We start from the raw sequence: 15,963 nt of genomic DNA on the forward strand, positions 1-15,963 counted from the left end.
CGTGTGCAGGTCTAGATTCTCCTCCACCCGTCCAACTACCAGCTTCATTATCACGTTTTCGCGGTGTATTATTGCCCTCCATCCGCTTATTCACCGTCGGAGTCATTACTGTAGCGCTGGTGTTGTTTGTTTTTAGTACAGACTACTACCTGCCGCGAGTGCCTTTATCTAATCGTGTGTCCACAGTCGTGTTCTTCATCCTCGCTCGATCGCACATTTCCAATCGTTCTTCCTTCGCTGTTGATCCTGGTGCCCAGCAGCGTTCAGCGTCTTCAAGCATGTCCATTATCCGGGTTGTGAAAGGCACTCGGTGTAAAACGGTTCTCGGTTTTCAGTATATATTTTCAACACTTTTTCCTCGATAGTTTGATTCGAGTTTTGGAACAGTGTACAGTGGAATTGGATGGGTCACAATAAGTGACATAAATGGATCGCGATCAGATCAACCTTGACCAAGTATGAACGAAAACCGAAGTTAGCTTTCCTCGTTGAATTGTGCAGCCTGAAAAGTGAGCAATTTAAATACCACCAATGCAACTGGCATTTACTACGATTTCCTAGACCTTGCCTACGACGTGGTGCCGTGAAGCATGTGAAGCTCAAGAGTTACAAGTGTGTTTTGAAGAATGGTTTTGAACCTGTTGAAAGCCGAGTGCGCTCTGCAACATTCAGGGTCACGCAATTGCCGCCTGTATCCGTTCCGTGGAGTGATATTTTTATATCTAGAAGGAGCAATAGAACTTATAATATGATAGACCAAAACAGCACGCGGAAATGGGACTAAGTTGTCGTAGGCGAATTTTTACTGCAACGCTCTGAACCCCACTTGTATGATTAGTCGAAATATTTTTAGTGCGAATACGTTTTTAATGTCATCAAAGATGATAACTAGCGTGTGCCATTTGCTAAGCAAATATATGAGAAAATGTTTGCTCACTGTTTATCACCTATTAAAGTGCAATAGTTCTGAGCAGTGAAATCCTCAATGGTTGAATATTTGCTTTTTGTGATTTATAGCCTAGGAATAAACATTGCGATAGTGAGGGTGGAGTGCCTAAAAACCTTTTACGTATTGACGGATTAATACATTGAAAGGTGTCATGCGAGATTTTTCAACATTACTGGAAACATTTATTCGCTAGAATATACGATCTTCAATTCGGTTAATGTAACCGAAAGCAGGTAACAATATACTGCAACCGATTTTGGATGAAAACGTGATTGAGTGCTAGTCAACAAACAAAAATAATAGAGGATATTCATCGACGCTGGACGACGGAAACGAATATCGACAACGACGATTGAAGCGTTTTCGGTTAACGATAACGGCCCAGATTTGGCGCACTCAGTCGAGGTGACCAGCCCGAAGCTGGACTATCATGGCTACGATGTGGTCAACAATCTGTCCTCCACCAGTAATCGGCCAGCGGCATCGACGACAGGTAATATTTTGAATAGATTTAAATCACTAGTGTAAAACATAGAGTTAGTCGCGTGTGGATAGGTTTGGATAAACTATATGAAAAATTGTCTTGAAGCTTAACATTTAACGACCACCGTCGAAGTTGAAAGTTGAAGAAGCATCCCAATAATAATTATATTATATTTTACTCCTTTAGAAACATAATAAACTTGATATTGATGTTTGTAAATTAAATTAAAAACAGTGAAAATAACACGTTTCTTTGGAAAATTAGAAGAAATAAAAACATTATGAGGTCGAGCGTTTTTCAATCACCTGATTGGTAAATATCTGATAATCTGTGAATCTTTCTGATTATTGTTCTAAAGAATCATGAGTAGATTTTAAAGTTATCAATCGTACGAATAGTTGTCTGGATTGAGACTACTGAAGTCGAGTAGAAGTCTAGATACTCAATCGTTCTAATCGCTATTTAATCCAACCTTTTGTAGCATTGTGGATTGTAGCATTGCTGTACTTTAGAAATAAAAACCCGTATTTGACTTGTGAATATCTAAATTTATGAGATCTCAGTGAGAGAAACACTTTAATCTTCCTTAAACCCTTCTGTTTATTCTGGATAATAAAATCTTTGTAATTTTGAATGTGTGACATTTTTCAGTTATCAATGCGCTTCTGAATTATTGCCTTGATTAAATTAGTTCTGCTGTCAAAAAATCTTGCAAATATTCGACAAATTCTTGCCAGTCTAAAACTGGTTGTTTTTCACCTTTTAAGAGACATTACATTCAGCTGATAATTCATCTACTAGCTTGATAACCTACTTTGGATGAAGAACCGTTGAGAGTTACTTGAAGTAGTCATGTTCAGATTTTAGTTAAGCTTTTATGCTATTAATACTATTGATTATCTATTAGATAGTCGCTGCTCTTGTAACTCAGCGGTCACTACTAAGGATCGTTTGTGTTACAATTTATTCTTTTTTTTACTCTAACGGTTGGTGCACAAGTTTAAAAAACCCTTTTTGTGTTGCTCCGTACTAAAAATCAAATATTCAAGCTGAAGGATAAAACCCGTGAAAGAATTTCGCAATCCGCGTAGAAATAAACTGGCTTTCAAGCCAATTAAAGAACAAAATATTTAGCAATCATTGCAGGAATTTCGATAACACATTGCTTCATTTTCAATTCGACTGACACCGTGTAAAGTGTGTCAATACAAGCACAATTGGATAGCTTTTTATTCACCTCTGTTTGACACATGACGATGGTAAGTTTATTGGCTGCCATACATTAACGCGTTATCAACACCTCTGACACTTGCACCGGAAGAATGGCCAGTTAATCGTTATTTTATGTAGGTCCAGGCAAATTTACCAATATTTTACTGTTATGATTGATCGCAGTTAAGATATTTTTTTTCTTTTGCATATTATTCAATATTTCAAGCGATATTCAGTATATTTACTTTGTATTAAAACGAAATGAAGCCAATCGCGACGGCAAATAAAATTGCCTAAGAAGAAACAATATCTAAATAAAATTGTTTTCTAATACATGGTACAGAAATAGATGTTCGTTACTCTAGAAAGCTACCTTGTTAGTGTCTTGGTTTAACGAAGGGCGAAACTTTGTTGAACTCAGTATAATAAAAAGGGGGTGCAAAATCATGGTTTTTATTATTATTGTTTCGGGATAAAAAAAAACTTCATAGAAAATAATCTTTTTTATAAATTTGAAGATATGTTCGAATATAAAAAAACAAAATTTATTTTGATAAAAAAAAATCAAAATGACGCAGCATAAAACATATTAAATAAATACAATGTGAATTTATTGATTGTGCATCTATTGCCAGAAACTTTATTAAAAAAACTCAATCTTTGTCTTGATATGCTTACCTTAACAATTACAAAACGCGCCGCAATTTTCCATACTGAAAAAAAAATTGAAGGTTAGCAAAATATTTTATTCAAATTGAAAATAATGAACGTGCAGGCATACATTATCAGGTAAATGTGGCATTTTTTTGAATCAATATTAGCAACAGTAGATCACCGAAAAAGTGATAATGAAGTTGAAGAAAACTTTAACGTTTATATTCACTCCATTTTATTGCCTGCACTCAAATTTTCACGTTATTCACGTTAGTTTTCACTATCGTTTTCAAGCAGATTCAGCATTTCATGTGAGCTTCACGAAAAATTCATCTACTGGTAAACTGAAAAGCATTTGGGTATCTGATAGGTATCACGTTGTATGCAACGTATGTTTTTGCCTTTCTCCTAGAAAGGTATAGCAATCACTTGCAAAACCGAAAGTATAAAAGTGCTCCAAAGGGCCGAATGGCATATATCACTCGACTCAGCTCGACGAGCTGAGCATTTTCTGTATGTGTGTGTGTATGTGTGTGTGTGTGTGTGTGTGTGTGTGTGTGTGTATGTGCAGATTTTTATTCTCACTCACTTTTCTCAGAGATGGCTGGACCGATTTTCATGAAATTAATTGCAAATGAAAGGTCTTATTATTCAATAAGACCCTATTCAATTTTATTGTAATCGGATTTTTAGTTAACAGGTTATGTATCAAAATGTAAAAATCATGAAACATCATTATCATTATCAACCGATTTGAACAAAATTGGTTTCAAATGAATGGGCTACCTAAAAAACCCTTAACTTTTGAATTTTATAAAGATTGAACTTGTGGTTAAAAAGTTATGAAAAAAAAACGTGTTCTGGAGACAGTTTAATCTCACTTATGTTATTGATTTGTTTTGCAATCGAACTATTACTTTGCCTGTTATGTTTATAAATGTGAAATCCAGCTATGAAAAGGAACATATTCCAAAGACTACTTGAACTCACTCACTTTTCTTAGAGATGACTAAATCGATTTCCACAAAATCAGTGTGAAATGAGAGGTCTAGCTGCCTCATAACACCCTATTGAATTTTACTGTAATCGGACTGTAACTTCGTCTGTAATGTACCGAAATGTGAAAATCACGGAGCTTCATTATCTCAGAAACTACACAATCAATTTGATTAATCGTATTATCAGATGAGCAGGTTGGTTAAGGGTTAACTGATGAATTATGATTGAACACGTGGTTTCAAAGTTTGGCTGCCCTATACATTTCATTTGATTATAATCGAACTTAAGCCACTGTTATGTATTAAATTGTTAATAAAACAACGAAAGTCTATTATTTCAAAGATTACATGACTTATTTGAACATAACTAGTGTCATACGAACGAGTCATCTCTCGAACTTACGAATAACAAACTTAATAACAATTTGATATGTGGCTCAAAAGTTATGGAAAGAAAAATTCAAAGACTTTTTAAAACTATACCTGCTTTGATCGATATATGTGGTCTTAACATAATTTGAATGTGATGTCGTACTGTTTGAACGTTCCAAACTCATTGATTCCTTGCGATGTGTTTAAAGTCGTTTGATGATTGGTTTTATCGAAATGACAACATCCTCGACTTTTGGCTTCTGTACATCGCCTTAAATCTAAATATATTCATGTTGGGTGATATTCGGTCATTTTCAGCAGATTTTCTGGCATCAATCTGACACCGGAAATACCCATATTGGGAGGTATTTAGTTATTTTGGTTGTTTTCCAGAATCTAAATGTGGTCGTCTTTCAATTCAAAATGGTGTCCAGGGTCAATGTTTGGTTTCTATGCATCATCTCGATTACGGAAATATCCATATTGAGTATTATTCGGTCATTTTCGGCTGTTTCCTAGAAGTTGCAATTTAGCAATTCAAAATGGTGCCTGGCGTCAATTGTTAGCTCATCGCATCATTCTGGTTCCAGAGATACTCATATTGGATGGTATTTGGTTATTTTAGGCTGTTTTTCACAAACCGGAAGTCGCCATCTTGGATTTCATAATGGTATTTAAAATAATTTCTGGCCTCTGAGCGTCATTCTGGTTGAAGAAACAGCCATATTGGGTGTTATTCGATCATTATCGGCTGTTTCCCGAGAACCGGAAATCGCCAACCTAGAATCCAAAATGGGGTCTGTGGTCGATTTCAGCTGCTGTGTATCATTCTTGATCCGAATATTACTATACTGGGTGGAAATCGGCCATTTTTGGCTGTTTTCCAGAAACCGGATGTTGCCATCTTACAATCCAAAATGTTGCCTGAGGTCGATTATGAAACATATTTGTTACCACTAAAAACATTCATTTGCCAAATTTGGTTCCTTTTAGTTGATTAGTTCTCGAGATGTGCAGAAATTTGAGTTTCATTTGTATGGAATCCCTCCCTTACAGAAGAGGGAGGGGTTTCAAACTATCATAGGAACCTTTATCTGCATTAAAAACCCCTACACACAAATTTTCACGTTGATTGGTTCGTTAGTTTTCGAGCCTATATGGATTAGACAGACAGACAGACAGACCTGAATGCATTTTTATATGTATAAATTACAACATCAATTTTTAGAACCAAAAGAGTGAATACACATTTATTAACTCTATTAATTTTCTTGTGCCAACGTAAGAACAATCACATACCGCGACGACGCGAGACAGGACGTAACACTTATTATTCTTACAAAACAAGAATAATAAGTGTTATGTCCTGTCTCGCGTCGTCACATTTATTAAATTGAAGCGTTCATGTAAATCTATTTTTACAAATAATAAGTTTGAATGAGAAAGGCTGGGTCTGACCGCTAGGTGGATTAATTTAGGGTTTTTAATTAAAATATATCTAATTTTTTAATAGATAGGAATGGTTTTCAGAAATTTTAGAAATATGTTGCGTAATAAGTCACTCGGGTATGCAAATTTGTCAATTCGTGAATAAATAAAATGACATAAAAACTGATAAATATTACGAAATTCGCCAGCGATGGTTACTGTCCGCTGCACTACCGCTATTCGCATAACAGTCCTATGTTTTCTTGTTTTTTTTTTTGCGGAAATGGGTCCATTTTGGCATGCTCTTCAAGAATAGCCATCAAAATCGAGGTTGTGGGAATCAAACCTTACTTTTTTAATGGTTATTTTTTAAAAGCATGCCAAAATGGACCCATTATCGCAAAAAAAAATAAAAAAACACTCAAATTTTACATAGGACTATTATGCGAATAGCGGCAGTGCAGCTGTTTGTGTTCAGGTAACTCCTCCACCTCTGAACTGAAGCTCTGTGAAACCTGTGAGCTAAAAACTGGATACTATATAGATTTTCCGAAAACTCACTTATCCATCACAAGTCATCGAGAAATTCACTGAATCGAATCAGACAACAGCTTCGCCATTTTGATTTTTGGACAGAAAATTCACGCGATACATCCTGTTTGACGTTATTTAGTTCACTTAGATGGTACGTGATAAACCATGGCATACATGTGATTTTCCCAATTTTGAACACTAAATGCACAACTTAATATATTATAAATAATCAATAACGAAAAATTTTCCCTTAAAACTTACTTTTAATGAGATATTTTTAAGGCAACTGAAATATCCTATTTAAGGCATAGCGAGATATGATCTATCATATCTATGTACGAAATGTGAATATCTTTCGAATAACACGATAAGTTCTCATAGCTAAATATGTAATATGATTTTGTTATGCTCTTCTGCCCGGGCATCGTCAAATATCATCGGGAAGTTTATAATTTATAACACTAAATATACAAATAGATGTGCAAGTGCCATTCAAATCATTGATAAAGTTTTCCCTTGTTCACGTTCATGCGACCGAAAGATTTGAATTGGAAGATTCCTTGAAATTTATGTTTGTATTCGTCAAAAACAATAGAACGCGATAAAAACTGTGACTGTGCATCTAGCGTATTTTGTACCCCATTATCTGAGAAACTACTCACCATCTAAACGATCGTTTAATCATACATTCTAAGAAACAGGTGTCTAATACCGAACCTCTATGCTTACGTTCTCGCTTGCTTACGGCTAATTTACTAAGTGTAGACCGTGCAAGATCGATACTTACAGCACAACCACAGACTCAACTCGTTTACTGAAAAGCCTACAAAGTGTAGTAGGCAATTCGTAGTTCGCCTCTGCCAGATCCGTCGCTGTGTCGTTTTGAATTGCCGTATTCTATTCGCTCGAAGAAAGGTGAAGGACATGATATTGAAAAAAAAAAAAATCAACGTTTGATATACACCACTACGGTAATGAGCTCCCCGGTGTGCGTATAGAATCTGTTAGTTCCGCTTCGCACTATTCTCTCACGGTGGTACGACTGAGACTGCTTGCCCCTTGCCGACTGCATCGATGGTCATCTACGCAATTGCACTTGCACTAGTTTTCTGTTAATATACCGAGCGCGGTTCAGGCGACACACTCGTCATGATAATCATGATCATGATATTTCTAACAGTAAGATATTTTTTTCCAGACTTCTCTTAAGTTTTCTTAGAACGTACTGAAAATTACCCTCACTGCGATTGCTTGAAATACTTTTTTAAAACTCTCTTTTTATTTCTTTTTATTTGCAGGTACGGCAACGGGCGTAAAATAAAACAACCATTGATCGCGGCAATTCCCTACGTGAACGTGAGTCTCTAACAGTTGTAATAGCGCCCGTGTTGCTTCTGTAAAATGCCATACGCAAAAATTTCGGCTTCTTGTTTTGATCTTCTAGGATATGGTTGTTTTTCTAATAATATTGAACTGAAGCTTTGGCATGAATGTCTGTTGTTTCTTTTTTGTTTGATTATCTTGTTTGGTAAATTTTTGCTCGGATGCGTTCGTTTTTCTGGGGGTCAATGTGTACGTTATAAGCGGGTCGATATTTCTTCCTATTAATTAGGATCTCAACCGCCACCTAGTTTCAACGTAATAAGTAATGGCGATGTTTTGCGATGCGTAGAATAAACATTAGCTCTTTATTTTTTTCATTTTGCTATGCGATAATGACTAAGTGATAAATGAATCTACTTGATTTTTTAACTGTGCGCGTTTACAGGGTGAAAATGATTGTTTTCTATCACTGGAGTGACCCTTGTCTTCGAAAGAGAATTTCACCATTCATCTGATACAAGTACAGCCTTATTTGACCAGTTACCATTGCAGTACAGACTTATTTGACCAGTTACCATTACAGTCATGAGGTCATGAAATGGTAGCTATGTTTGATTTGAATGAAAAAAGTCTCATCTGTCCAAATTTTTGTCCTATTGAAAAATATTGGGTAACGATTCGGAGATCGAAGGTCGAGAATGATTAAACAATCGAGCTTATTCATACAAAAGTAAAAAACAGTGTTTCCAACTTAACTCTCGTTTAAGTTCTTCAGTATTGCCGTCTGGGGCTGCAGGTTCGGTGAAATCTTACGCATACCATAAAAATAGTACCTACTTGTGGCAATCCAACGAAATGCATTGTATTTTCTAGTTGTGGAATATGTCGCTAAAACTCGTTAGCAGCATGAAAAAGACGAGAAAAAATGACCCAAAATCAAATGAGAGGAGCTGCTCGAATTACCATTGAATGTTCAACTAACTTCCCTTCTTATCGGTAGGCGGTATTCTTCAATGGTTGAAAAGAGATAAGTATGAAAGAGAAAATTCTTTTAAAAAAGCTTACAATGGAGCTCTGATAACGCCTTCATAACCCCTAGGGTGCCAATCACTTATATGGTAGAAAGGAACCAGAAAATTAAAACAATACAAAAAAAAAAACAATACAATATGTCCACCTACCCGAAAAAACACTCTGTGCAAAAATTTTAGCTCGATCGGACTCAAAACGGGGTGGCGCAAAGCCGTTAAAGTTTGACCTTGAGAAATTCGAAAAATCACCAAAATCACAAATTTTCTCTTCAGATGAAAATGTTTGTTTCTCGACTAGGGTTTGCAATCCCGGGACCGATTGCCTTTTCTCGGGATTCCCGGATCCCGGGAATAGGAATATTAATTCCCGGGATCTCGGAATTCCCGAGTTTCTCGGACAATTTTTCATACAATATTGCTATAAAACTAAATATCGTATCAAAACACGAAACTTACATCGTAGAAGTGTAGAGCAGCTTCATAGTGTGCATTATACGAAGCAAATATTTGCTTGAAACGACGATCAATATTTGCTTGCCGTGTAATATCAAATTATTTGCCTAATTTATTTGTCAAAAATATATGCTGTCTTATTCAGTAAACGATAAATTATGAAATATTTTCTTCGTCTCATGTCTTTTTTTGCTAGTGAGTTTACTACTAAGCGGATAGTTGCTTGATTTTTACTTTGTTTATTGATAAAAAATTTTGAAACCTGTAAATTGATAAAAAAATTGAAACCCGTAAATCAATGCGACCAGAAATAAATAAATTAATAAAACTCAGTCAGTTTACATTGACTTGGGTCGTGGCCGCGATTTCACATTAATTACGAAGGCATTCAACATCTGGCTGCCAAACACTCAGCTTTATCTTCAACAAACTAAAAGTATTGGACTCTTCAGTTTCTAATGAAATGTAGCAAGAGCTGGAATCGGTGATGTAGAAGTATTTTAGAAATCAAACACCAGCGGTGATTCAGCGATCTTAAGCAAAGTTTTACAGAAGGGAACTACATTATTTGGGCCTAACGAAAAATTGTCAGCGGATCTGAGGCGATTGATAGACGATTGTTCATGAATTTCTGGAGTGAACTTGAATAAATTTTGTTCTTCAATTGATAATTAAATTTTAAACGATAGTTTGAAATTTTTATTAATAAACTTTATTTGAAATCTCATTTTTGCTAAGGATTTTTTCCTTTCCCGGTTCCCGGGAATTCCCGGGAAATGAGATTTTTCATTCCTGTTTCCCGGGAAATCTATTCTCGGGAATATTGCAAACCCTATTCTCGACGTTTCATGCATTTTGAAGCTATCTGGCACCAAAAAAGAATTTCGGAAGCCAAAAATTCATGCACCCCATTCCGTTGGGTTAATTTTTTGGATTTTTAAAGGACAAATTCAGTTGCTTCGTGCCACCCCATTTTAGGTCCGACTGAGCTAAAATTTTGCACAGGGTGTTTTTTCGGGTAGGTCAACATTTTGTATAGGGGTTTCTCAAAATGACCATTTTGGTTGGCACCCTAGTAACCACATTACAGCGGATTAAAAATCCCATTCATCTTGACGAAGATGTTCTGGCACTCCTTTTGAATTTCTTACAAGTTTTCAAATATAATCATTTTTGCCTTTCTCCTAGAAAGGTATAGCAATCACTTGCAAAACCGAAAGTATAAAAGTGCTCCAAAGGGCCGAATGGCATATATCACTCGACTCAGCTCGACGAGCTGAGCATTTTCTGTATGTATGTGTGTGTGTATGTGCAGATTTTTATTCTCACTCACTTTTCTCAGAGATGGCTGGACCGATTTTCATGAAATTAATTGCAAATGAAAGGTCTCGTTGTCCCATAAGACCCTATTAAAATTCATTGTAATCGGATTTTTAGTTCCATGGTTCAAAATGTAAAAATCATGAAACATCATTATCTCGAAAACTACACAACCGATTTGAACATTGATTTCAAATGAACGGGCTACCTGAAATACCCTTAACTTTTGAATTTCATAAAGATTGAACTTGTGGTTCAAAAGTTATAACAAGAAACGTGTTTTGAAGACTACTTAATCTCACTCATGTTTCTCAGAGATGGCTGAACCGATTTTCATAAAATCAGTGTCAAATGGAAGGTCTAGTTGCCCATAGGACCCTATTGATTTGTTTTGCAATCAGGCTATTACTTTTCCTGTTATGTTTAAAAATGTGAAATCCAGCTATGAAAAGGAACATATTCCGAAGACTACTTGAACTCACTCACTTTTCTTAGTGATGGCTGACCCAATATCTACAAAATTAGTGTCAACTAATAAGTCTAGCTGCCTCGTAACACCCTATTGAATTTTACTGTAATCGGACTGTAACTTCTTCTGTAAAGTACCGAAATGTGAAAATCACGAAACTTCATTATTTCAGAAACTACACAACCGATTTGATCAATATTATTATCAGATGAGCGGGCTAGTTAAGGGTTAACCGATGAAATATGATTGAACACGTGGTTTCAAAGTTTGGCTGCCCCATACGTTCCCATTTCATTTGATTATAATTGAACTTAAGCCACCGTTATGTATTGAATTGTTAATGAAACAACGAAAGTCTATTATTTAAAAGATTACATGACTTATTTGAACATAACTAGTGACATACGAACAAGTCATCTTTCAAACTTACAAATAACAAACTTCATAACAATTTGATATGTGGCTCAAAAGTTATGGAAAGAAAAGAAATTCAAAGGCTATTTAAAACTATACCTGCTTTGATTGATATATGTGGTCTCAACATAATTTAAATGTTGTGTCATACTATTTGAACGTTTCAAATTCATTGATTCCTTCCGATGTGTTTAAAGTCTGCAAATGCACGACGAATCGGCCATAGGATATGACCGAAGTCAAAAGACAAATCGTTTGAAATGATTGGTTTTATCGAAATGACAAAATTTTCGACTTTTGGCTTTTGGCGCCCTAATTCTGAATATATTCATATTGGGTGATATTCGGTCATTTTCAGCATATTTTCTGGCATCATCTGACACCGGAAATACTCTTATTGGGAGGTATTTAGTAATTTTGGTTGTTTTCCAGAAACTAACAGTGGTCGTCTTTTAATTCAAAATGGTGTCAAGGGTCAATGTTTGGTTTCTATGCATCATCTCGATTACGGAAATATCCATGTTGAGTATTATTTGGTTATTTTCGACTGTTTCCTATAAGTTGCCATTTAGCGATTCAAAATGGTGCCTGAGGTCAATTGTTAGCTCATTGCATCATTCTGGTTCCAGAGATCCTCATATTGGATGGTATTTGGTTATTTTGGGCTGTTTTTCACAAACCGGAAGTTGCCATCTTGGATTTCATAATGGTATTTAAAATAATTTCTGGCCTCTGAGCGTCATTCTGGTTGAAGAAACACCCATATTGGGTTTTCCGCTGCTTCCCAGGAACCGGAACCTAGAATCTAAAATGAGGTCTGTGGTCGATTTCAGCTGCTGTGTATCATTATAGATCCGGAGATACTCATGTTAGACGGAAATCGGCCATTTTTGGCTGTTTTCCAGAAACCACAACTGCCGCTCATGGCAAGTCCGTCCCAATTGCATTTTTATCAATTTTGAGTTTATTTATGGAATCAATTCCTTTTTATATCTACTTTCGATAAAACAAATATTTTCGAATACTTCGTTCTGAGGAACTATGAAAAAAATAGCAAGTCGGTTTGTCCCATAGCAAAAGTGATCGCAAGTCGGTCCCATTGAAAAAATCTTCGCAATTCAACCCCACAGTCAATAATGATTATGAGAAATATGATATTTACCACAACTTATGGTCTTCAGGTTTTGAACTGGATGTATTAAGTGATATTCAATAGGAGGTTTGATTGAATTTTACGCGTTCTACATCGTGTGGCTCTAACTGATAGTACAATGTTTTCTTCAAGACAAAGTTTCCACCAGTAATTTCTTTTAGCTGTTTGTTGACAGTGATCGCTTTAGGTGTGTCACTGTATTGTTAGTTTAGGCATTCTTTAGTAAATACCACTTTTCGTATTTTATCCGTATTTTATGTAAAGACGTGGGTAAGAATTGTTCAATTATTGTCGTGAATTTCGTTTTGAAGAATTTGTCAGTCATATCAAATACTTCGGTACGCTACTTAGCTGTTTTTTAACGGAGCAAACATTTTCCTAAGCTATAGTTAGGTGTTCTTTCATATTTGCTTCCACTGCTACGTGGCAGCTGTCCGCCGTCACGATCGTGTGACTGCTTTCAGGGAAATTTAGAACAAGTTCCTACACCTAAACTGATTTTGAATTTATCAGTAGTAGGTATCAAATGTAAAAACAAAATCTAATTTTATTTTGAGCGGCGCAGTTGGTACATTGTGTTGAGCTTCTCACAAAAACATGTTTAATGAAGCACGAGAGAAGGTCATTTATAAATTGACCAGCGATGGATTCATTCCAAACGCACGCTATAGCACCACCATCGATTTGCAGTAGATTGTTTTCCACCACCGGTCGTAGCTGGCTATGGGACTGACTTGCTATCATTCTGGCTACGTACCGTAAAAGTAGTCGCAAGTGAGTCCCAGCTTATGATTTTCAACAAATTCTAATCAAATTTCAGTGTTAATGCAAGTTTTATGATGCAAAAGTGTTAGATTGTCATTGCAGTACTAAATTCTGTTGATGGTCTTGATTGAAAAAGCATTTGAGTGCAAAATTTCACCTAAAGCGTTACGATTTTTAATTGCTGTTTTCTCATCAGCACCAAAACGCAAATGGGACGGACTTGCTATGAGCGGCAGACAAGTTGCCATCCTACAATTCATAATGGTGTCTGAAGTCGATTTGTGGTTCCAGTGCATCATTACGATTCCGAAAATACCCATCTTGGGTGGTATTTGGTCGTTTGCCGCTGTTTTTTTCCGAAACCGGAAGTCACCATCTTAGAATTCAAAATTGTATCTGTGGTCGAATTTAGCTCCTGTGTATCTTTCTTTATCCGGATATTATTATATTGGGTGAAAATAGTCCATTTTTGGCTGTTTTCCAGAAACCGGAAATTGCCATCTTACAATCCAAAATGTTGCCTGAGGTCGATTATGGAACATAATTGTTACCACTAAAAACATTCACCTGCCAAATATGGTTCCATTTAGGTTTTTAACTATTCATCTAGGTTTTTAAAATTGGGGAAAAATAATATTCGTATAATTAGTACATTGAATATTTGGGATAGTGACTAGCGCATTTAACACTTAATACACTGCCAAAACTGGTATACAATTCTGCTTCTTACAAAAATCTGTTTACACTAATTGGCTGGCTGACAACCATAGTGGTTTGCGCAAATGTAAAACGTACCACATGGTGTCGAATAAGATGATCGTTGAAACGCCTGGTCCAAAGTTCAAACTCTATTCTGACCCTGACGTAATTCATTTTATCTCGTAAAATTCACCAATGACGGGAAAAAATCAAACGATCGTAACTTCCAGATTGTTTCAACCCTTGCTCTTGCTGCTTCCAAGTCGGGTAATGATGATGGGGCAAAATTGAGCTGTGATTCATATAATCTGGTGTATTTTGTGCAACGAGTCAAAAAGCGTATGTGCTGTCGTCATGCGGTATATGATATGATGGGCTCTTTTCGTTTCAACGTAAGTACTTACCGCTATTAACACTTGCCGTCAATAGCCAATTTCAAGCGCCTGAAATGGATAATTTATTGTTATTGGAGATCGATTTGGCAAACTGAATGGCGACACGCCGTTGGCGGAAGGGTTCCACCACGTTCAAGGGTTCAAGGAGTTGCTGGAACAGTCACTGACACTGCCGTTGCGGCATGGTGCGGAACGTGACGCCCGTTTCGAATCACGTTCATTGATTTATCACTGTTGCGTTCATAACTCTGTGAATCGAATGACACTTTTCGAAGCTGCCTATACGGAAACTAGCGCGAGTACGTAGGATATTCTGCGGTTTTGCAGGAAATGCGTTCAGCTAAAAGTGATTTGCATTTGAGGCGTGCTAGTCGAATTCATTGTCATACGGTACGGTAGATGCTGTAAACGATTCGGGTTGTAGGTTAAACTGGAAGTGCGGTTTTGATTAATTATGCTGCTCAGTTACAGATGTGGCAAGCGTCGCTCGCGCTGGTACACTTAGTTTGGTATAAACTTAGTATGCTGCACGAATGTTTTTATAATGGTTAGTTGTGTTCAAATATAAATGCATACTGTATGATTAAAAAAGTGTTTTGTCAATTATAAAGGTCTGAAAGATTTGCTAGGAGAGGATGATGTATCTATTATTACGCTAATAACTATCACCATGTATCAATAGTTAAGGGGCATGCTAGGCGTTCTTCCATACAGTACGATAATACATGTGCACTTCGAACACATTTCCTATCTGACCGACCATTTTGTTTAGATACACGTGCATTCTGCAAATAACACTAGTACAATTTAGTGTGGCTATATTGCCTGTTATTTCAAAAATAGTACCTGTGAATACACGTTTGTCAAACTGAGAACTGAGAAACCATAAATTTATAATAACAAATTATCCCTTTTTTGTGAAAAAGATGGCTGCAGTGTTTTCTCTGTTAGTCTGTGCTTCAATCCTGCACGTTTGTGGTTTACAGAATAGGAATTACTGAGAGAATTGAAGTCTAGTCTGAACCGTATACATCTGTTAACTGGAGGAAACTGCTGCTGATAGGTCAAACAATCTCAGAACTTGTCCGTATGCTAATGCCATTCTAATGTTATACAGCGGTAATATTATACAGATTTAATGTCGAGTATAGCAAGCGATGCATTTTTTATCACATTCTAATTGCATTAATTTAGCTTCCCTTGGCAAAATCATTGCGCGTTGTTGTGGCTGGATGTGGCTAATTTGTTTACTCGTGCTTTGTATTTAAGCAGTGTTCAAAACGGGTTCAACGTTCTTAGGTGTGAAGCCT

The 15,963-nt window shown here is 36.3% G+C and overlaps 1 protein-coding gene across 1 annotated transcript in view; it reads left to right on the forward strand.

The window, feature by feature from the left end:
* Positions 1-426: 426 nt before the first annotated feature.
* The window catches only part of LOC129717217 (optomotor-blind protein), a 219,182-nt gene continuing 203,645 nt past the window's right edge, over positions 427-15,963 (forward strand). Inside the window, exons 1-2 of the mRNA XM_055667072.1 lie at positions 427-456; positions 1,253-1,442. Coding sequence (XP_055523047.1) covers positions 427-456; positions 1,253-1,442 — 220 coding nt within the window. The remainder of the gene's footprint in view (positions 457-1,252; positions 1,443-15,963) is intronic.

This window comes from Wyeomyia smithii, chromosome 1 (genome assembly GCF_029784165.1).
Source record: "Wyeomyia smithii strain HCP4-BCI-WySm-NY-G18 chromosome 1, ASM2978416v1, whole genome shotgun sequence".
Classification (NCBI taxonomy): domain Eukaryota; kingdom Metazoa; phylum Arthropoda; class Insecta; order Diptera; family Culicidae; genus Wyeomyia; species Wyeomyia smithii.